The following is a 23308-nucleotide window of genomic DNA, read 5'->3' as shown; positions in this document are numbered from 1 at the left end:
AATCGTTACCGTCCCAACTGACACCACTTGTTAACATAACAAAGGCGCCATGACGTCACACCTAACCCGACACACCTGTATGTTGAGATCTCCCGGTCACAGTCCTCCATTTTGTGTTGACGTGTTAGCTTTGATACCGAGACGGTAAAACATGGAGAAGATTATTAACATCACGCCTCAGCTCGAGTCGATCTGGGAGAGACGGTTTAAGACGAAGACGCCCCACAAGTGCGCCCTGATACTCGCCCGGGGAGGGAGTAAAGGCATCCCCATGAAGAATATAAAAATGCTCGGTGGGACGCCGCTCATCGGCTGGGTGCTGCGAGCTGCCGTCTATGCTGAGGTCTTCGATAGGTAAGCTTTGCAAAAGTAGCAGTATTGTTTCTTATCTACGATGTTTTACTTGTTTTTACTAACTTGAGGTGAAGAAATGCATGTTCCTAGTTCAAATAAGGTCAAAACTGAACGATACAGCGCTGTATTTGGTTATAAGGACCCAACATAATTTCAGCTAGTTGAATGGGCACAAATCACTGAAGTTAAATGACCTTTGTGGCCTTCTTGGAAACCAGGCCACAAGGTACGGTATATTTTGGATAAATCGTGTCCTTACATTATATCTGGATAATCAATGGAATTAAAATTCTAAAGCTTGAGTTCTGGGTGTGTGCCGCTTTTGTCCGCTTGGAGGATTTTGCTGTAGTCTCTTGAGGGATGAGGTGAATAAACAAAGGTAGAGCTTATTCCAGGACACACCCCTCCTCATGCAACTATCATTGTAAAACCGGGGAGCAACTTGTGTAGACACTTTTGTAGACATCAAATTGCGACATTGAGTCGGAAACAAGTTCCTTCAAATTCATTAATTCTTTTATTTCATGTATCATGTCATTTTTCCATATCATATACCACTACTTTCACTGTGGTTTCCGACATACCAACGGACATTCCTAAATCTATTTTGATTATACTTTCCAGTTCCTATATTTCCGGGTTATAGAACGTTTGAACGTGTGTGACGTTGTTAAAACTGATAATCTGCAAATCAGAATCACCATAAGGTCTCTTACATAACCAGAGTCAGTAAGTTGTGCTAAGAGAGTTAAGGTCACGTGAATGCCTGCCGCACCTCCAGCATCTGGGTGTCCACCGACAACGAGAGGATCGCCAATGTCGCAAGGGATTATGGGGCACAGGTGCATTACCGGAGTGAAGAGGTGTCGACTGACACCACCAGTTCCTGGGAGACTGTCGGCGAGTTTCTACAGCACCACCCGGGTAAGGCAGGAAAAGTTTTTTGTTTTTGACTTTCTGTTTTTTTTCTTTTGGTGAGACAAAGTTCCCTCTACCCATGCCACCAGGGCGTACTTTGTTAGAACTACTGGCAATGAATGTTGAATCACCGCAAGGGTCTATTTTCTGTAATTGACCTTCAACTTAATACGACATAACTTGTGACTATTTGGTTCATTGTGTTCTAAATCATAGTTATTTCATTTTCCATTATAGTCGTGTTTGTACTCAGTCGATGTCAACAGCAGTACCAGCGTAACAATGTAAAATACAGTGTAAATGTTTCTGTTTGTTGATTGGTCTGTTACTTAGTTCGTTTGTTAATTTCATTTTTCCTCCCATGCAGAGGTCGACATCATCGCCAACATCCAGGCGACCTCCCCCTGCGTCCACCCCTTCCACATCCAGGAGGGAATGCGCATGCTCCTGGAGGACAGCTTCGACTCCGTCTTCACCATCTCTAAGAAACATGGCTTCATCTGGAAGGAGCCTCCACAGAAGGGTGCGTAACCAGGCCGTCCTTCGTGGGTTATTTATCAATAGTCTGATGAGTCAGCCCTTTAGATTTGACCTCGCAAGAAAAAAAGACAATGTACATGCACAGAGTTGACCTTTGACGAGCTCGAGGACATGCCCTATGGCAAGGCTACCGAACGTGTTTACAAATGTAGTTTCCATACCGGTTTTGACCAATGAAGAATGGCGTGTTCATTTCGTAGAAATTATTACGTAAGTCAAATATGAACATTATCTATATTTAACCAGACAGTGAAAGGCAAGTCATTCAGAAAGAAAATAAAGTAGATGGGAGGGGGTGTATTTTTCTATTGATATGATAACTTCTTCGTCCAACCTTTAGATATGCAGCCAATCAACATTAACCTTGACCTGATGAACCGCCCCCGTCGCCAAGACTACGACCCTGAACCTGTGGAGAACGGCGCGTTCTACATGTACACCCGCGAAATACACGCGCAGGGGAAAACTCAGGTAAACAGGTGTTCTTTCAACAAAGTATTTGTCCTTTCTGTGGTGACTTGTATGTGGTGACTTCTCTTGGCCGTTAAAACATCTTTTGAGCATTTTCATATCATGACCTGTATGGCTACCAATCATTATCGTATCAACTTTTTAGAAGTACTGTTTGTTGGAGAACTGATATTTGAAGGTCTGTTTGGTGAACAACTAGTATTCTGCCTGTGAGGTTTTCAACAGAATAGAATTGTAAGAAGCTATGTTGACTACCAAACAAAATTGAGAAATTTGTTTGCTGCCTTCCAGGGCGGTAGAATAGCGTGGTTAGAGATGGGAGGCGAGTACAGTGTGGACATCTACACCGATCTGGACTGGGACATCGCCGAGGAACGCCTACTGCGGTTTGGGTACCACGGCAAACACCCGAAGGTATGGCTCATCCCAGTCAGTTTACTATTGTATCTAATTCTGATCTGAGGTAAGGATATGTGAAGTAATGTATTCTGCATTGTATTGCATTGCTGAAATAACTAGATTATTACATTTTAAAATCATTCCAACGGTGTCATTTACTCAGAATTCTCTTTTTCTTCCATGTAAACAATACAAAGTTGGCGCCGTACGACATTTATATCAACTTTAATACTATTAAGTATAGCTAGAGCCAACTTGAATGACATGAAATAGAAATAACTTTTTTTTTTTCAACATTCTAATGAAGCACTGTTGATGACAACCATCTGAGGCATAGTTTCTTGACAAAACACATTAGATGAATGAAAGACCTTTATTGTACATCTATGCTTAAACAAGCTAAGTACAGAATCAGTAGCTTTGTTGTGATTTTCCACTCAGATCGTGAAGCTGGTGGTGATAGCGGCGGACGGCGTGCTGCTGGACAACCACGTGGAGATGAACGCGCGCGGAGAGGAGCTCATGTCCTACCATCTTAGCGACGTCAACGCCATCAAACACATGCAGAACAACCTGGTGGAGGTAATATCTCAAACCAACGCTTGGAAAACAGCTGTCCCCCCTCCAAAAGTCCCAGGGATCTGCCTCCAGCTGTCTAGTGAAATAAATGCCATGCTTCTAGATGTACAGTACATTTTTCTTTAAAGCAGATGAATCAAACCTGACTGATAAAGGTCAATCTGATTGACACTTATGGGTGTTGAATGCCTACTGCAGCTCGGAAGAACTGACATTGAACGTTTTATGGATCTACGAATTTTCTCTTAGGCTGTTCCTCAACAGCTGAATATCAAATGGGCTAACAACCCTCCCCTCTCCCTCATTTACCTTCGTCATCATCCATTCTTCCCTTCAGTTTTCCCCAGAGAAACGCCTACAAATTGTGATAGTTGACGGATAATGTCATATGTGAATAGATAAGATACCCTGCCTCAAACAAACGTGGAGATTCCTCCAGTCGTGTCATGACGTCTCTAAGATTCCCACCCTCTCCATCCTCAGGTCCGCATTATCGCCGAAGGTGAGAACGTGGTGCAGAGACGTCTGGCCGCCTCTCTGGGCTGTAAGATTCATGAGAACTCCAAGGTAAGTTCTATATAATTTCTTTGTCTGTTTCTATGATACGTTACACAAAATGAACCGCCATCATTTTAAAATACACGGCTCAACATTTCTTGAAAGAAGTCGTCAAGACGATATACGTTGTGGATCTTCCTTTATTTCTATGTTATTATGATAAAAGAATAGCCGGATCTACATTAAAATGGTTGTTTTGTATCCCATCCAGAACAAGCTCCAAGTGTTAAACCAATGGCGGGAGGAGCTGGGACTGACATGGAGGAATGTGGGATATATGGGTAAGTAGTGTCAATTATTTTATCTAGAAACAAATTCCTACAGATACTTTGATGGTGAAATATTTCAAAGACTGGAAGTGTAGCTATTAGATAAAAAGTGCATCTGTAGATTTAACATTAAGCCAATCGATGCTGTAGGAATATAGATATTCTTGAGAAAGATTACATCTATTCTACCCCAGGGAGTGAGAACACGGACACCAAAGAATTGAAGTGGAGCTATAGCAGATACACATCTGTAGATTGTGTCTCTGTAGATTGTTGATGTTTGTGTTGTGTGAATATCAATATTCTTGAGGAATGTTATTTATTTCCTCCTCTGTAATTCTACCCCAGGGAGTGAGAACACGGACACCCAGTGCGTGAAGGCGGCGGGCATGAGCGCCTGTCCCGCCGACGCGCACGACGACGTCCAGCTGGTGTCTCACTTCATTTCCAAGTACAAGGGCGGGCAGGGCGGACTCAGGGAGTTCAGCGAACAGGTACGGCTAGTTGGAGCTATTCCTGTCTTGTGTAAATGTAGGGCCTGGTCATATCAGTCGTACGATCGCAAGCAAAATTGGGGGGTTCTTAGGATAGTCGTTCATGTGTAGTTCCAAGTTCTGTTATCAAAAAGGCTGTCGGCGGTTGGTTCTGTCACAGCCAGCATGAAACGACCTACTACAAATGTGACCGCACCGGTAGAAGGAAACTTGCATTGGAACGTTACAAGTCTAAAAGACACGATCCATTCGGGCGAATGACCGGTTCGTTTTCTGCAAGAAATATTATCTTTTTTTCAAGGGATTGGGCCCTTTAGCTTTCGCTTGTTTGGATGCTGTTTTGTAGTCAAGGTATCAGCTGCTTTTCCTCTCCATGAAATACTTTACTTATCTTTTTGCAGGTCCTGAAAGTGAATAAGATGAGCACCTACAAGGAGAGAGTGGACAAGACCACAGTCTATGCCAAGTAGACAGCATCGTCAACGTGCCTTAAAAGATGCTTTGACTTATTCTTATTAGTATGGATTAGTCACTTTTGGTGTAAGTAAGTGAATTGGTTGAGCCACTGTTTTCTTCAACACACGTGTGGCCACAGCGTAAAAGTATTATGGTACAATTTCCTATCATTAGTTGAGCTTTGCTGTATCTAGACTTTAAAAAGCACACAGCGCAAATCTAGGGTGCAATATTCACACAAAGTTTTATCTCTGGAGATGAATTCTATCAGGTTGGAAATAATGTTGTTGCAATATGATGACAGCAAAACGTGTTGATAGTTGGTGCAATCGTACCGTTATGATCGATCGATAACAGAATTATCGGAAAATTGGAAATAGCCACAGGGAGTAGAGAGCTCTGTATCGGGGACTATAAAAAGTAGTGGTAATACATGTACCAGGAGACGCCATGAATTTGAAATGTCTACCACAACATTTGAAAATAGCAATTGTCCATAAACAATGTACTTAGAGAATAATACTTCGTTTTGCTGTTTCTTTTCAATATACAGTAAACATATATCATAGTGACCATGGTGATTTGATTGAAGAGTGGTTGAATACACGTTTATTTTCAACTATTCACAAGTAGTCTCTGGTTAGCTTGGGTATATAACGTTTGATATAAAACTATAGCATTATCATGTGTTGCTTCAGATAAAATATATTATGTTTTGACATCTGCCGGGTTAAAAATAGAATTAGCAAGATGTGACCATCATATTCCCGTTGTCTTAACTGTAGCGATCCTTGCGTTATTCTTGGTTTCTAACCGTAATAAGACAAGAGGACAGGATGATCTTTTTTCTCTCGATAAATATATCATACAACATGACACACATTTTGACTAGACAGACTTTGCCGATTTTTCATGATTATCCAATCATTTCATTAACTTTCGAGACCAAGTAAAGAAACAATAAAGTTCCGTGTTAACTGGAAATCTGAGAGGGTTGTCTTCGCGTAATCGAAAGATATAGACTTTCTCGTGTAAGGTGACTTTGTAAAAGTAACGGATAAATAAATCTGAATTACATAACCGTTAGCCAATAACTTGTCGAGAAAAGTCTCGAAAGTCGATTTTCTGATGACATTAGACTACTTCAACTATAAGATACACAACCTACATGTAAACCGCAATTTTCGTACACGGACGTTGCTACTTCCGTGCTCTATTGTATGTTCTTTTGTGTACATAACGTAAAGCTTGCGTGCGACAGCGCTCTCAGTCTAGCTCAGTCCCATCCGCCATCAAATTACCTGTACGGGACGGGTCTAATGTCACGGGGTCAGAGGTCTCTCCAGACCCACCTAACCGGTTTGTGGGTGACTTCACCTGTGATTACTGCACAGACCACAACGACAACAACGGGGATGCGGCAGTACCTGGCACGCCCACGTTCCCGCCCTTCCACTCACTGTCTGCACCCCTCGGGGAAAACTACGTCATAATGACCCCTCTCATGGAGACAACCATATTTCTTGGTAGTGTGTCACCTGGACAGGTAACTCTGGTGTGATCACCGGTTCAGTGTCTTAAAGTAACACGACCACGTCTTGAAGTGTTCCAAGGAATCTTCAGCTACGAAACCCAAGCATGGCACCGACGGAAAGGATTCTTCTTACGTTCACCTTAATCCTACTTCAAGTCATCACAAGTAAGACTAAAATGTTGGCCTTGATGCTTGTAGATACAGGTAACATGAGAACGTCCCGTGTATGTGTGAGTGTACGATGTTATCAAACCATCCTGGTTGATAAGATCGTTTGTTGAATACATACTTAAGGGTACACGTCCTCTGTGTTATCGGATTATACTTACGCTGAAGTCAGGAGTATTGAATTTTGTTCTTAGTTCCTAGTGAAGCGTACCAAGATTACTAGTACAGACAGTAGGGGGTGGGGGTCATCTCTTAATGGACGGGCTACGCTGTTGTGCTGTATACATTACAGAGCTACCTTTCCTGTTTCAGTGTTTGTAGCTCCTTAAGTTCGTGTGTAGTTTCTTAAGATAACTGTGTGTCTTCCCCCTTCTCGTTTCTGAAACTTCAGACAGGTACATGAAATACAACAAGACGCTACGCACGATAAACAAGTTATTGTTATCTAAATCAGTAGGGGGCGTTTCCGTATTGCTAAAAAAGCCGACAACAAAAACAACGCTGCACACCTATATACATGGACGCGTCGTTACCCACTTTTTCTACGCCATCGCAAATGAAGAATTTCCTGCGTGCCAGAAAGCTTATCGGCGTGTCCTGGTGTGCACAGATCGTCTGTGTTTACTGTCCGCGTTTCCTTGCGCTCAGCCGTTACTGGCCCCAGGCGCAAACCTACCCAGGTATATCGTCTAACAAGTTTCGGTCACTGTGCCACACACTTCAAATAAAACAGCCGTTCTACCACACTGCCACATATACACTGTCACATCGACTCCAAACTGTTCGCACCCACATTATTTGTACCTTTAAATCCTGTTACTGACAACAGTGTGGATAAAAATAGACACCTGTTATTTTGCACCAGTCGCGTTGTTCCGTGTGTGCCTACAGAGGCATAAATATTTCATGAAGTTAAATAAAATCAATACGCAAGATATGCCAAGCAAGTTATACATTCAGAAGGGATTCAATCGTCAGTAGTTCTAGTGGTGTTTATGTCGCAACAAGGCGATATAACCCGAACAGGTAACTTCGGGAACGATCTTTAGGGTCAATCTATTGTTTCCTACGTGTTTTTGCAAGGCTTGAATTTCCGATCAAACAAAAGATGGCCGCCTCTTGTAACCGCGTTATACCGGTGTTTCTCTTACGCAAACCAACAAGCCACAACAATAGGCACTAGTGCATAAACACGAGTGGGCTGTAATGCGGCGTGGAAGATCGTATTGAGGGGAATGTTGTGTAATCGAATTCAGTCAAGATTAGAACGATTAACGACGGAAATTCGAGACAAGTTAAAAGACGACGCCTGCTAGCATGTCACTGGTTGGCTAGCTATCTTAATAATGGTGAATTTCAGCTTATAATGAAGGAGATCAGATTTTAAGCCAAACTTGTCAACCGCACACAACATGAACCGAAGCCATCACATAAACCTCTCTTCATTGTTAAGGACACAACATTGTAATGAATCATTATGAAACAATAAGTTCCTTCCTTTTTTTCACAGGTAATCAACAGGCCGTGGTCCTTCCTACAGTGAGAATTCCGACAGCGATTTCTGGGTCGTTCACGAGTAAGTCTGGGGTTCATTCTAGTATCTTTTTTCTTCATGCAGGTTCATATTTCCACTTTTCTTTTCAGTGTACTGTACGTAAAAAACAAGACATTCGGTCACATAGTATTCTAAGGTGAAATACAACTTTAATCTAAAGACTGATGAAGACTGCAAACCCAACTAAAACTCATGTCTGATGATACGGACATATGTAACAGAAAGGGGATATTCATATTAAGAATCATAGCAAAAACATTGGCGTTATAGGTACAGCTAATATTTCTTCTCTTGATTTTTGTTACACTGATGCTTTCCAATTTTTCTACAGGTAGAGGTTTAGACGACCAAGCTGTTGCGAGAGCGTGAGTTGGTTATCATTTCTCTAGTTTGTCTACTTATCATTATGATTGCAATATATTGTGTATAGTGTTTGTGTAAAAATCAACACAATTCAGCTTTTATGTAACGCTGCAAGGTTGATTTAATAAACTGAATTGAATTGAATTACCGAAGGTAACAGTTACCCAAGCAACCGGATTGAATTTGGAAACTGTCATTAGAACGGAAATTACAATATACTATTTTTTCATTCAGGTTTTCATAGTTTCTTGTCAATTTAGTGTTGCTAATCTTATAATTACTCTCTAATAGATACAAAATTTAACATTTTCACCCCCTCCCCACACAGGGCCAACCGTATCAACTGGAGGTCGCGGTTCTACAGGTTTCTCCAGGGCGGGTTAAACGGAGACGAGCTGAATGAAGATGACCTTGCGGTGGTGGAGGCCAGATTGCTCGCTGCGTTAAAGGTGAATATGAGGAATATGAAAAAAAAGATGACAATTCCATCAAAAATTGCTTCATACAATCTGCAGCTGTTTAATTGTGTTAGTTCATACACATACACTCTAATATCACAATCTTTGTTGATTAGCTGTGGAGTGACACATAATCTTATGCCCAGCATAATGAAAACTAACAAAAAACCGAAGAGGATGGAAATTGTATATAGTCGTTAATGAATTTGAAACAATGTTGTTTAGAAATGGTTATGTTAGATCTAACGTTACGTAATAACAACGAAGTAGCACATGAAGATCTGAAGACACTGACATTTGTGTCACCTCTGGTAGTCTCTAGAATACAATCAATAATATGTATCTTTGTCTACCTTTATTGCCAAAGCAACCCAAGCTGAATGATATCAGTGCGCCTGCGCTACGACACCTGTTGACCTCGGCAGACATCGCGCGGGATGTCCCGTCGGTTGTTTATGTCCTGCAGAACATTGACCTGGTCAAGTTCTTCGACATTCTTCAGATCGCCGCCTCCACATCAGCTGTGGTAAGCCGGATAACATTGTCCTTCTCTTGAATCAAAAGAGAACTAGTCAAGTACACATGTCTTGTTCAGTTTTTTTCCTAATGACGCGTCTAATGATAACTATTAACCAACCAACTAACCAAGCAACCAACCATCCAATCAACGAATGAGTGTCCATGTTCTAGATTCAATGCAATCCTGGATTGAAATGATAGTTACATCATGTATCGTTACATAGAGTGGACATCATGCCACCGCTTTTGAAGCACATAGTTGTACGTTGTTTTGCATTTAGACATTGGCTTCAGAAGCAAGCACTTGAAGCTATACATTACAAGATTCTAAAACGTGTTCGAGAAAAAGGATTGTGCTGACTGTAACACATTTTGCATCAGGGACAAGGCCAGCAGCCAGAGCGGTCCGTGGTCATGCCGGTGGACGGACTGCCCATCTCAACTCCTCTCAGGGACGCCATTCTCAAGATCGGGATGAACCATATGCAAGGTACGTATCTTCTTATGGACATCACAAGAGTCTAGGGATGACCCCCAATGTGACACTGTTGAGTGCTGCCATCTGGTAATCTACAAGGACGAATTCATAATTTCGTTGATCAATATGGTATCTTAGTGCTCCAAGGTTATTACAATTGGAAGTGACTCACAACACATTGAAAGTGTTGAATCATTGAATCCGATATAAAATTATGCTTTCGGAATAGTGAAAAATATCTACTGTCTATTGTTTTTCTTTTGTTGCTTTTTCATAATAAATTGAATGTTTCCAGGTAATGTGGACGAGGCATGGCAGGACAGTCTGCCGAAGCTGTCGCCGTACCTCCCCGGTATAACCGTGGGGCATGTCAACAGAGTCAAGGAGTCCGACATGGTCGCCGAGAAACTGTGAGTAGAGGAAGCCAGCTCTTCATCACCTATGTTAATCAAATACAACCAACATTGAAATATTGTACACATGATATTTGGACTTTGTAATTCTTAAACATTTGACATGGCTACAGTCGAAAATTGCTGAAAAGTGAGAAAAAAATTGATGGGAAATATAAATGGAACGTAGTTTTGTATTACGAATTTTGCTCTTTTACTAGCTTATTCAGTTGCTAACGTGAACAGTTTTTCAAAGGGCGATCCAAGTCATCTAAACGCCTTTGACTACGCATACTCACGTGCACAAGGACTGATATTTCTATAATGCACACTTTCAATTTCTTTGTGTTTCAAATTTCAGCAATGTGTACACTAAAATGTTTGTTTTCTTGTTTTCCTGTGTGCAGTTTGGAACTGTTGCAGAATGTCCGGCCCAGACTAAGCGGTCCCGTGCGAGCTAACGTTGTTCGGTACTTCAAACGGGTCAAGGCAGGGAACTGGTCCACTGAAGAGAACGTCATCCAGTCACTGGGGGTGTTTGTGGGTGACATCAGTCTGAACGATGTCGAAAACATAACCATCGACACAGTACGAAAACAAAGCTTTTACTATAATTATTCATGTAACAATTGTTTCATCATAAAACAATGCATCTCTGTTACTACTAAACCAATGTGTTGTCTTGCCTAGGTGTAGATATAACGTTACTACATCTGATATTAACTGCAGATACTTTTTACATGGTTTCCGCCATTTTTCTATGGGCAACTTCTGTGCATTCCTGAGATGCAACTGACTTTTTGGTTGTTTTCATGGCATGCACCGAAAACGGCTTGTCTTAATTTCCTAGCTCTGTGATGATAATAATAAGAAGTATGCGTTTGACGAGTTTTGGCGAAGTTCAGCTCTATGCGTTGAGAAAAATGCGTCACCTGACAAAACGAGCGAAAAGCAGCAGAAAACTGGCTGAATCTCAAGTCTGTTTGGACGTTAGATTCTGATTATCCTTCCTTTTTCAGTGGAAACTGGTGTTCAACTCCCACAGACTGGAGGACATTGACCCCACGTTAGCGCGGGGCATTCTGGACAAACTGCTGTATGCAAACGTTACCGTGACGGAACCGATAAGCAACGTTCAGAAGTAAGTTTAGGCATCTAATTCTAATGTACCACAGCATAGCTACGAATGTCTTCAACATTTGGACTTATTCGTTACCTTTTTCAATAGCAATCACTGTTATATCTTATAGAATGCAATGGTTGCAAATTGCTTATTGTGCATGTATAATGTGACGATAAGTATACCTGGCAATAGACTCGATTAGTTTGTCACCAACTGATCACTAGTATGTCAAACTTAAGAATCAAAGGGACATTTGATTTCCATCTACCCCAACACGCCTGTCTTTTGTCTCTGCGTAATGTAGAGTGCACGAGACCACCATGAAAGACCGGATGCCATTTCGAATCTATGCAATCCACTACGATGGTAACTTAACGGCTATAATGTACAAGTTGTGACGTAACGTTCGAGCACACAATAGATTGCTGTTTATCTCGCAGACTGGGTAAGCTGACGTGTGTGTTACCCGAGGCGCTGGGGTACAAGGCGAACTCTCTAAGTCAGGACGTGTGGAGGGAACTGGCTCGAGTGCTGCACAAGTGTAACATCGGCGTCCCGGGACGCCCCGGGAACCAGCTGTCCAGACCTGGCAGGAAGGTAAGGCGGAGTGGAAGTTTCGAGTTTGTTTGTTTGTTATTTGCTTGTTTTTGTCACGTATTGGTTCAAAGTTATGACAAACATCACTCTGGTAAAGTGTGAAAAGAATAGGTACTGAAGGAATAGGTACATTGGATAATAGATTACTGGAACTACATTTGTTAGAGAAGAATGCATGAAATAGATGGCACATTCAGCACCAAGGAGAGGTCCTAACGTTGGTTGGTTCTAGAACTTTGCTCAGTTTAGAGGAAACATGAACCTTGTACATTCATAGTGATTGAACTGAGCTGAAGTTTTATATTCGCTGTTCATCTTGTGTCTCAGCTGGCTCAGAGAATCGCCAAGTCGTTGATCCCCGCCCCGACCACCGCCAGTGTCACTGACCTGAGGAACGTTGGCCCCGCCATTGTCGGCCTGTCGGTCAGTGACCTGCGGGAGCTCCAGGCCAGGAGTGTATTTGACGCCATTTCTGAACTCTCACAGGCCCAGGGACTGTCCAGAGCACAGGTTAGCTTTTTGCTTCTTCTTCTGAACGTCTTGCTTTCATGATAATGAAAACACTGAGTTTTTTCTTGAAGTAACAGGTAACTTTTTTGGACCTTTCAGATGTGAGCAATTGGACAGAAAACTTTCTATTTTAACCTCTTAGATTAATTCTTATTTTGTTTTATGCACTTACAGGCACAAACTCTACTTGAAAAGTATGTTGACGGAAAAAGGGTAAGTGGAAGAAAAGTTTGTATTTCTTGATTCTTAAGTTGCTCATGACATATAACGTTGGGTAACATAAATTCGGGATTTTTCCGATAATGATTGACTGAAATCAATCTAGCAGAACAATAAACCATCCTTTTTTTCTATTATTCTGTCAGTATCATGTACTATCTTTGCACTAATCATATATATGGTAGATTTTGTCTCTAGTCGTGCTGACACCAGAATATTTCAACTTGAAACTACCGTCCGCCGCACGCACAATGACGGTGCTGTCGGACAGGGGTGAACATTAATTCGGGTGAGAAGATTCGTCTTGAATATCTTACCGCTAATTACATTTTATACAGCAGCTATTCGTTCCATCCTTGGCTTGAGGAGAGTGCTATGGATATAGACGTGTCCAAGTAAAAAAATACACGAAAAAACGGCCGTACCGCACACATCAGGCCTACGGGAACAACCCGTGTGTTGAGTCGGTAGCTATAGAACGTCAAAGCCGACATCCACCGTCATTAATGGCAACGTGTACATTATTCATGGAAGGTTAGTCGGATGCCGTAGCATTGATAATACTACTATGTCCATGTATTCCTTGTTGTGTTAGGAGCAAACTTTGAGGAAAATATCGTCCTCAGTCCACAATCACACGCAACATTTAGACAAAAAAGTGTTCCTCACAAACCTTTGTCGTCTGCTTGACAACAGGATTCTGGGTAATGATATGGCGGCGGGAAAATACACGTGCCGTAGGTTGTAGCAACAAAGAGGGGTTTTGATGATTGATCACACCTAGAGTCCAATTGCAGGTCAGCAATTTTAAGAAAATAAGTTGTCTTGTAAATGATTGTGTTTAGCAGGAAGCGGATGTGACATTTGTCTTATAAACCAGCCGACAACGATGTAGTGTGATTCTCCCTCGAAGCCCTCAGACTGTTCCAATAAGGGACGGAGAGTTTTTGTCCTCGTCGCCTTCTAATGCATGCTTATCGAAGCTTTTCAGACAGTGTTCTGAATACGTTAGTCTGTCAAGTTTGCATTTCTAGCGGTATTACTGATGTTACATCTAGCACATATCCCTAAATACCCCGTTTTCGAAAAATCCCGAATTTAAGTACCCCACGAATTTATGTTACCCAACGTTAAACGTACAAACATATATAAGTCAACACTATATTTGTCTGTCTGTGTAGTTGTAGAGAACTTATGATAGTCGCTTTACTTTTGTTGTGTCAATAAAGATTACTGGCTTAAGTTAAACACTCTTGGTTTCCTTTCCAAAGTCTGCAGTGACCACTGCTGACCTTTCCCGCCTGGGTAACATCGCAGCGGCAGTGGACAGTGCCACGCTGGCCCAGTTTGGACAGCAGGGGCTGCAGGGGTCACTCTCTACTCTCATCGGCTCTGCCAACGGGATGATTCCTGCTCAGAGGAAGGCCATTGTGAAAAAGGTAGTTTCCAATAATAATGCCTATCCATTTGTACTTCAATTCATTCAACAAGCAGTTCTGGAGAGTAAGCTTCGCTTGCTACAGCTCGTAATGAGAGTACCGATGATGATGATGACTTCAATAGATTTCAAATGAAGGTTGTTGAAGTGAGATACCTCTTGACATAGGAAAGTATATACATGGAAAGGCCACATAATTTGTCTGCTGCTGTCTCAGAGAAGTATCAAACATAAAAGAGAATAGAGGAAAGGCAACACTTCAAAGTACATAAATCTTGATACGTTGAAGAAGGTTAGAAATTTCAACAATACAAAAAATCTTGGTTTTGCATCACTGTGTGTTGTCATGCTGAATACAAAAATGTAGTTAACGCTAGTCAATCTGACAAGCATAGTGGATCAAAGTCATAAAAGCATTTGTTACAGTTGAAAATGGGCAAGCTTATAGTCAATACCAACAACACATGAAGTGACATGTTTAAACCCATTGTTTCAGATTGTTGGCAATAGTCCTGACAGGGTTGTAAATGACCTTGGACCTCTGATCTCTGACCTGTCTCTGGGGTCAGTGACCAATGTGTTCCCATCAGAACAAGACATCCCCTCACTGGCTACACTACCCTGGAACCAAGCACAGGTAATACTAAGGAAATGGGAACCCTCACTAACACATTAAGTGTGAAAGCACACACATTCTTGTGTTTGAAGTAAGAAATACATGTTTGTTCTTTCAGTGTGAACATGGAATATTTTTAGACCATTTTAGGCATAAATGCTGATCTATGTTGTATACGTTCACTTTCTAAGTGTTGATACTATTCAGTTTGCTCATTTATCAATAAATATATTTATCATTTTACACTGAGAAAACAAGGCAATGGGCCTTTAGAACACAATCAATGTTACCTTACTTGATATACATTGATAGGACATTTTGTCAGATGTTTTGGAAGCTGTTATCTAAACAATACTTCCTCTCCTTGAAAAATCTAGGCAGCAAATCTGATCAAGAGGATAAAAGAGACGAGACAGCTGACTCCTACTCTTGTCGGGTAAGATGATTTGTTGTTGCTCTGGCAATTATAACATGTTACTGCAATGGAAAAATCTTCTTTTACTCTTATAATAAAACATTGGGCTCTTTACACATTAAAAGCAGTAAACCACAATGCTGAACATGTACTACTGCACAGTCTATACTATCAGTAGGAAATGTTATACCTTAGTTTGTCTCTGTTCAGGACATTAGGTACCCTGCTCCGTGGAATAAGGTGCCCAGACATGGATAATGTGGCTCTACAGGACATTGTTGAAGTAGCCGTGAGTCTGTATGATTATGTGGATCAACTGCCCAGAGGAGTGGTAAGAAATGTTCTCATCCTTCTTTTACCCCAAAAGTTGTGATAGCTATTTTTTGCTTTCTCTTTTGCCTTCCTCCTTTTCTGCTGTAAGATATGCTTAATTGTCGCTACATTGCTTTGTTACTTAGATGTGACCGTTTGGCAGATGTAAGCATTGAGAACAAAAAAATGTAGCATACTCATACTTGTAGCATGAACTTACTTTTTTGTTTTCTAATATTCCAGAGAGTTTGCTTGGCCAATGCCACGCAGGTAGCCATGAACATCACCCTGAAACATGGTAGCGTGACAGGCTCCACTGGTGCTGTCACTACAGTGCCTGGACATGTCATAGCAGAAATGCGGTTAGTATGACCTCCTCTTGAGTATATTCACCTACTTGTCTTGTATAATCAAACTTTTTACGTGTTTGAAACTGTCTAAAGATGTTACAAAATTCCCTGTGAATTTCTCAGCTGATATACTATGGAATATTTGTCAGCTGTTGATGTAAAAAGATTCATCATGAATAGTTCTCTACAACTGTTTTGAATGACTCATAAAATGAGGCACTTGGATATATAATGAAGATGCCACAAAAACATCTAACATTATGTCAATATTGCAAACCTCTACAGGTATGAAATTTTGGCCTCCATCCCACGGCCAGACTGTAGCGATGCGTTCCGTAAGATTGGGAAGCTGGACATGTCACACTTCCCTATCTGGTACCAACGGAACGTGACAGAACTGGCACTCACATGTCTGGTAAGATGTCAGGGTCTTGAAATCACACATATTTGGAATCAGTGATACATGTGTCATCTATTGACTACACATTGTCAAGCAAATACAAGGTAACAACTATATTACACTTAATAAAAGATCGTTGTATAGGGTTGTTTTGTATTCAATTTTGTTCATCAACAATGTTTGCAATGTAGAAAACCTGCAAAAAATATACATTGAAATCTAAGAATACTAAACTGTCACTGAATAGGGACAGCTATCTGGCAGTGATAAATTTAAAGATTTTCTGCTGAAAAAAATGTCAAAACTAATAATTACAAATAAAACATATTTAAAGGTAACCTTGATAGCTGGGAGTCTCGCAGTAAGGCCAATAGCATTTTATCAACCCCTTGGACAGGATTTTCTATCACACAGCATCGTTGACAGCAGTGTCATTGTTAACACACAGGGCAAACAAAAGAGTCAACAGTACCGACTGGACGCCACTGATGTTGACGTCTTGGGCAAGCTTCTGTGTCACATTGACGACTTCTTTAAGATTACCGAAGACGCCGTGCTGGACGCCATCAACATCCTGAAGGAGTGCCAGTGCTTCAGTTACAGACAGAGAGAAGCTGTGAAGGACCTCATCAAAACAGCCTTTGGGTAGGTGTTGTTTTTATATGAATGAAAAAGGAAAGGGATCTCGAACCAGTTTAGCTCAAATGAACTCAATGAACAGATGAGCTACTCTTCCACTGGTCGTGACAGAGAAGACAGACGCTATATACAATATTTACAGGTTCATTGTACCGGGGAAATTCCCCTAGCTCTTTTCAACAAGCACAATAAACAGTGGGCCACAGCTTAACCTCCCGTCCTAAGGACTGCGATCTTTAACAGTAGCGTGCATGTCGGGTGAGCGACACAGCTGGGATCAAACCCGGGGCTTCTAGTTCCAGAGGCAAGATCTCTAACCACTGGACTACGCACGCTACGCTAATGAATGAATGAACTTTATTGCTTGACAATTGTACATGGCACAATGTATGGCAACATTCACAAAACAATCAATAGAACAATGCTAGTCTATTCTAAAACTATGACTACAACAATATGGACGTAAATGGCTTATCTACATAATGTACGTTAAACGTTTCTGTCTGTTACAATACATTCTCTCTTTTGTGAAGCGCTACACATATATTGGCCTAAGTACGTAGATATGGAGTCGGGGCATGACATAAGTAGATCGAATTATAACAGTTGGATATCAGGTTTAGGCTGTCTCATATCAATTCACAAATCATGACAACAAAGTGTTATTCTGACAGCTATGCAGTGAGATTCATTCATACTGCAAGCTTGATACATGGCATATCAATGGCTGATATTTACAAATAAGGAACATTGCCTTTCATGAGAAAATTAATGAATCCAAAGCTTAAACTACCTGTAGATGATAGAATATGACTATGAACAAATCTTCTTTAAATTATCTTTTGCTACATGTTCTTTTTATAACAGTAGAATGTGTCTTACAGGAACAATGCCAGATGGTGGACAGCCTATGAGCTGGGCCAGGCCGGTCCTCTACTCCACCTCCTGGACGGAGACATACAGAGGATATCTCAGGTGATCAGAACTTTCTCATACTGCACAACATTTTTGTGACTTTGTTCTTAAAGTGAACTAACAAACAAAAGGGTATTGCATGGTGATTGGAGGCCAATGGACATAACCAGTACGATGCATAGATTTTAACGGCTTTTCTGGGGCTGCCAGTATCTCTGATTAACAGAAAAGAGCGGACAACTGTTAAACTGAAATGATATGACAATTACCATGATAATAGTTCAAAAACTTCTTTGAACCACCACATGTACTGGTGTTATTATGTGCATCTGCAAAAATCTTTTTCTGATGTCTTTGTCCATTGTTGTTTAAGCATATTTCTCTCTCTTGCTTTTTTGTGTTCAGGATGCCTTGTTGGACGCTATAGATCTGGTACTTCCTGTTCCACAAGACAACAGAGACATCATCAATGCTAACAGAAGTACAGACAGGGACTGTCTGGCCGTGAAGAGGAACAACAATCTCTATAAGAGGGTTATCACAGCAGTCGCCAGAGGCAGAACTTCGCCCATACCCCCACGGAACAGGAGACAAAGTCAGTTGGATTGTTATCTGTATGAGATACTGATCACATAATTCCGCTTACGGGTAGCATAACTTCATCCTGCAAGTTCAGGTCTTTTTCTAAATCTTTCGACACCCCATGTGCCATATCACTGTCAAGATGTGGGTTCGAATCTGACAAGCTTGCAGGAACTACTGTACTTCTGTTGCAGAAGACTGCATTAGAATTGATGGCATGTTCAGCACCAAGGGTAGTTCCCAGTTTGTCCAAAACCTTTGCTTCCTGTCAGTGAAATAGAAAAATGTTGGTCAGATTGTTGTTAAACCATTCAAGGGTTCTCTTGACTTTGTCAAAGCCAAGCTTCCAAACTGAAACTTTTAAGATAGATACCCCCCCCCCCCAAAAAAACCCCAACTAAAATCCAATTCATGTTGCAAAATTCATCCATTTCAGTTATTAGCTTAGCATGACATGTTTTTGCCCCTTTTTGGTAACTAGGAGGTCACACTGCATAGCATGAGTCTACATTGTTGCTTGTAGGATCACAAAACTGTCTGAATGTAGTTTCTATTATCTGTTTGCAGCTCTGCAGGCACCTCTGCTGTGTGACCAGGTGCAGCTGCTAGGCGGCGCTGTTGTACAGCTATCCGAGCAGCAGGTCACCTACATGGACAATAGAGAGTTCCTGGACTGTCTGGAGGTGTTCGGTGCCGCCCGCTCAAACGGCACGGACTGGGACAATTACATGCTGCGTATACTGAAGCTCAAGACTTTTAATGTAAGCTTTGTCCAGCATTGCTATCCACTTTATACATGCAGGGTATTTGGGCCTCACCTTACTGTTTTCAGTTTTATATTTTTTTGAGTGATTGTGTCTCTGGTCTTGCTTTGCTTCAAATAAATTCATGTCTGTTTGAAGTTTCCTACTTATGAGGTGATGATTCAGCAAGCAGTTTTCTGGATGGCTTTTTTATGAAGTTTACAAGTAAAGTGACTTGAAACCAAATGGTGTATAAATCAAAACAAATATTGATGATAATAAAATAAAAAAAACTTTATCTGCAGGCTGCTGGTGGGACTGTACAACAGTTGACCCCCGACCTCATGGCACGAGTTGGTCGCATCGCTGTGACCTTCAGCCCTGGTGACCTGGCAGCTCTGAACTACGGGAACATCGACAGTGTCTACGGCATCTCAAAGCATTCGAATTACACCAAACAACAGGTATAGGTCATTTTAGGTCCTTTTCCTCTAATAACAAAAGTTAAGAAAGTTCAGAGACTCTTTCAGATCGGAACAGACAAGGGTGTCAAGATTACCTTTGTACATGTTTCTTATACTTTAGTCACATATCTGCATAAGGAATACACAATTTGGTTATTTTGCTTGAAAACTTGTCAGCACTGTCATGTACTGTTATAACATGTTGACAATTACATTCACAGCTGGAGGCGGCCTTCAGAGCCTTTCTAAATCAAAATGGAAATGACGTCAGCGCGCTGACAGAAAGGCAGCTGATTGGATTAGGCAACTTCCTGTGCGGCATGACCACCTCACAGGTCAGCCGGATCAACCTGGGTGCTTTCAGGTCGGTGCAATTTAGTTTCATATACAACATCTTTGTAATAGGAGATATCACAATGCTTATCAATCTTTCAATATAGGGTTAATGACCCACCCCTAGGTCTATACAATAGGCATTGTCGGTTCCTATAATCACAGAATGAACAACTGAGTTTGCAAAGTTTATTGTTTGAATCTTTAGATATCACAAAATTAGCACTATGTCGCTCTGTAAATACTTTGTCTGCTTTGACTACCGGCACTTATAACTTTTTCTGGTTTCCAAATGGTAACAACTGTTACTTTCCTCACCTCCTCCTGTATCAGTGATGCAGTGCGTAGTATCGGCCTGCTGACGGATTGTGATGATGCCAGACTGAGTGCGCTGAGAGGCCTGGCAGGAAAACTGTACGGTGGGCCCAACACTTGGGGCCAGGACACGATACTGGATCTGGGCGTGGTGGCCGGTAAGTGTGGTATTACATCCTGAAGAGTGGCTTTGACAGATGGGATGTGACTTGTGTGTCATTTATGAATTATATAGTAGAATTATATTTGATTGTATAAAGGGTTTGCTGGGATTAATGATGAAAAAAACTGATTCCTTTCTAAACTTTATAGGGCAGACAAAGCCCTTAATTGTGAGACAAAGTTCGTTTGCTAATGATATTGTATACGAATATCATTAAAAATGCTAGTCTACACCAGGCTCCTTTGGTCACTAAAAGAATAGTATAAATGGCTCAAATAGTTGCATTCATGGTAAACCATTGCAGGGCAAACCAAGCTGATCAAGATTCTGACGTAGACTATTTGTTGCACATTATAACAATGATACATGTTACATTTAGCAGCCTCTTTATACGTATTCTATTTCAGCTGGGCTGTCATCATCAGAGCTGTCAGGGTTACATGAGGACAGGTTGAGAGCTATCACACCATTGGCCATCTCAATTATGGACCCAAACAAGTTCAAGGTACGCTTGGATATATTAGAAATAACTCCCATGCCTAAACATGCAGTTTAAACTTCATTTTCTGTCTTATGATTAATATGTAGATAATACCTTTAACTTATGTCACATCATTGGTAACATTTATCATACCCTTTTGCTCTCTGATATTGTTCCTAAAAAAAACTACTATGAAGCTTGCGATGAAGCGGACAAAGTGGAGAGATTTGAAGAAAGACTGCTGCAGCTGCAGGATGTTCAGACCACTGCAGCAGCAGAACACACTGAATTACTATTGTTCCCAAGTTGTCATCAGCAAAAGTGCTAGAGTAGATTAACTACTGCATTAACCATCATGTATACCTGTCTATTTCAGAGTGCGTTCTCTGTGTGGAGGATAGGGAGGCTAGGCCCGTCCCAGGCCATGGCAGTCACAGACAAACAGCTACGGGCTCTGTCCCGGGCACAGAGAGATGCCGTCTCGGACGCCACACTGGGACAAAATGGAAACACAGGTACGGCATCAGTAAAGATTCTCAAAGTCGGGTGTCACCAGGTGTTTGTTTGTTTGTTTGTTTTATTAACAAACCAAACAAAAATAAAAGGTGTGGTGTCAGACTAGAATGTTTTAATGCTTTCATAACATTTACATTGTCAATGCTGGAATGTTCAAGGCCCTATGGGAACAGAGTTGAACCTTATTTCCACTTACATGATCATGAATTAAGACAAGAGGTCAAATCGTGGGACATTGTATCAATGCATGGATACAAAACACTTGCCACAATTTCTTGGCTTCCAAGAGATTCCTGATATTACTTAATGATATGTTAGATCTTTACTATTTTCCCTTCATTTATGAGTGGAAACAGTGTGGTACTTGTATATGCTACAGAAAGAGATGCTTTATCAGAATTTAACACATGAAGTGTCTCCTGTTTTTCTCCAGCTTCCCTCCTACAGGCCAACATGATGATGATGGTTATCTGTCTCTGCTGTGCATTAAGATGATGGTCCTGATGTCATCAAGCTGTGAAGATGATATGAACTACAGGAACTGTATATTTGATTTCAATCATGATAGAAGTGTTAGAAGGAGAAGGAATAGAAGAGCTTGAAAGTTCATCTTTGTTGGTAGAATTCACTTCAAAGGAGAATTTGATTGTGATTGTGACAGACAGATCCTGCTTCAGAAGCAATAGAAGAGATGATGGCTTTGAAAAGTTGTTCTATCATTACACGACACAAATTGTGGCAATGTTTATTGTACAAGTTTGACTGCTCTGGACATTAAATTAGGTTTCTTTAACGTCTTAGATTTTCTTTTCATTTCTGCTAATGAAAGTCAGATTGATCACTTTCTATGATAAAAATATGCACGACATGATGCTTTTATGTATTAAAGGTTTTTGACATTGCTTAAAGAGATGTGTGTATATCCCAACAAGTGTACATATGTAACGTTACATGTATATTGCTCGTTAAACAGTAAGAGAATAGCTAATATGCACATTTTATGATAGCTGGACCTTTTGTGCAGAAGGATTTCAAGGATACTGAATTGTAAATTGTTGAGTGTGAGCCTCTTTTTTCAACCAATGTATTTGAAATTCAGATATTTGTAAAGATAAGACCTTTGTACACATTGTCACACACTATTACTGTTGTTGCAAGAATTTAGAGGCAAAAATTCCTCCAAGGTGGGAACTTGTGTCTTTTATATATTGCATTTTAGTGAATAATTAATGAAGAATCTTTATAAATCCGCTGCATTCCATTCTTAGTGACATAGCTAACTGAGAAAGAGGAATATTGATGAATATCAATTATGCTTTAAGATAAGACTTTCATACTTTGTTATTCTTAGTGTTGAGTTGTTACGCTGTCATGGTCATCCTCAGTCACTCACTCGGTGGTTTATTGAGAGAGAATAGGTATGTGTTTGAGTGTGAGGTCAACTGAAAGCTTGCAGTTCGTGGCCAGAGCTTTATTTGCAGTTGTGGACTTTTCATCGTCAGGTACATTACCATATGAATGAAAACTAAGCACACAAGTAGAAAAAAGTCAGCATTGCTATTGATGAAGGAAGATTCGTGCCTTCAGGATAAAAGAAAAACAGTTTGAAATTTTCCTCTAGATGCTACCTAAAAAGATGGATTTCTTTTGCGTCATGTATGGAAGACTGGGC

At 40.9% G+C, this 23308-nt stretch overlaps 2 protein-coding genes across 3 annotated transcripts; both read left to right on the top strand.

Moving 5' to 3' along the window:
* The first annotated feature begins 64 nt into the window (after positions 1 to 64).
* Positions 65 to 5660, top strand: LOC136441767 (N-acylneuraminate cytidylyltransferase-like). Of its 2 annotated transcripts, XM_066438236.1 has the most exons (10): positions 66 to 354; positions 1136 to 1278; positions 1640 to 1795; positions 2153 to 2283; positions 2575 to 2697; positions 3124 to 3264; positions 3745 to 3828; positions 4031 to 4100; positions 4437 to 4582; positions 4984 to 5660. In XM_066438236.1, the coding sequence occupies exons 1-10, from the start codon at positions 152 to 154 to the stop codon at positions 5050 to 5052; spliced, it is 1266 nt and encodes a 421-aa protein (XP_066294333.1). In that variant the 5' UTR covers positions 66 to 151; the 3' UTR covers positions 5053 to 5660. The 2 variants fall into 2 exon arrangements, with proteins under 2 accessions (XP_066294334.1, XP_066294333.1); XM_066438237.1 differs by lacking the exons at positions 4437 to 4582; positions 4984 to 5660 and adding an exon at positions 4283 to 4380 and having other exon boundaries at positions 65 to 354.
* An 807-nt stretch (positions 5661 to 6467) lies between these two features.
* Positions 6468 to 22980, top strand: LOC136441758 (otoancorin-like). Its single transcript, XM_066438220.1, has 28 exons — positions 6468 to 6737; positions 8251 to 8316; positions 8627 to 8660; positions 8987 to 9107; positions 9484 to 9642; positions 10017 to 10125; positions 10409 to 10523; positions 10913 to 11093; positions 11525 to 11646; positions 12069 to 12225; positions 12553 to 12735; positions 12910 to 12948; positions 14226 to 14393; positions 14889 to 15029; positions 15386 to 15444; positions 15634 to 15754; positions 15979 to 16097; positions 16371 to 16500; positions 16934 to 17130; positions 18009 to 18099; positions 18445 to 18634; positions 19189 to 19382; positions 19670 to 19828; positions 20050 to 20192; positions 20495 to 20634; positions 21047 to 21144; positions 21497 to 21635; positions 22070 to 22980. The coding sequence occupies exons 1-28, from the start codon at positions 6677 to 6679 to the stop codon at positions 22129 to 22131; spliced, it is 3498 nt and encodes a 1165-aa protein (XP_066294317.1). The 5' UTR covers positions 6468 to 6676; the 3' UTR covers positions 22132 to 22980.
* Positions 22981 to 23308: the final 328 nt, after the last annotated feature.

Source organism: Branchiostoma lanceolatum, chromosome 9, assembly GCF_035083965.1.
Source record: "Branchiostoma lanceolatum isolate klBraLanc5 chromosome 9, klBraLanc5.hap2, whole genome shotgun sequence".
Classification (NCBI taxonomy): domain Eukaryota; kingdom Metazoa; phylum Chordata; class Leptocardii; order Amphioxiformes; family Branchiostomatidae; genus Branchiostoma; species Branchiostoma lanceolatum.
This window is presented reverse-complemented; position numbering and strand designations above follow the sequence as displayed.

Excerpts from the sequence above, each read along its gene's own strand:
- LOC136441767 (XM_066438236.1), top strand. The coding sequence starts at position 152 with ATGGAGAAGATTATTAACATCACGCCTCAGCTCGAGTCGATCTGGGAG. Across the intron at positions 3,829-4,030 it reads AGATTCATGAGAACTCCAAG|AACAAGCTCCAAGTGTTAAA; the intron begins GTAAGTTCTATA and ends TATCCCATCCAG. Across the intron at positions 4,101-4,436 it reads GAGGAATGTGGGATATATGG|GGAGTGAGAACACGGACACC; the intron begins GTAAGTAGTGTC and ends ATTCTACCCCAG.
- LOC136441758 (XM_066438220.1), top strand. The coding sequence starts at position 6,677 with ATGGCACCGACGGAAAGGATTCTTCTTACGTTCACCTTAATCCTACTT. Across the intron at positions 11,094-11,524 it reads AAAACATAACCATCGACACA|TGGAAACTGGTGTTCAACTC; the intron begins GTACGAAAACAA and ends TTCCTTTTTCAG. Across the intron at positions 16,098-16,370 it reads CATGTCATAGCAGAAATGCG|GTATGAAATTTTGGCCTCCA; the intron begins GTTAGTATGACC and ends AAACCTCTACAG.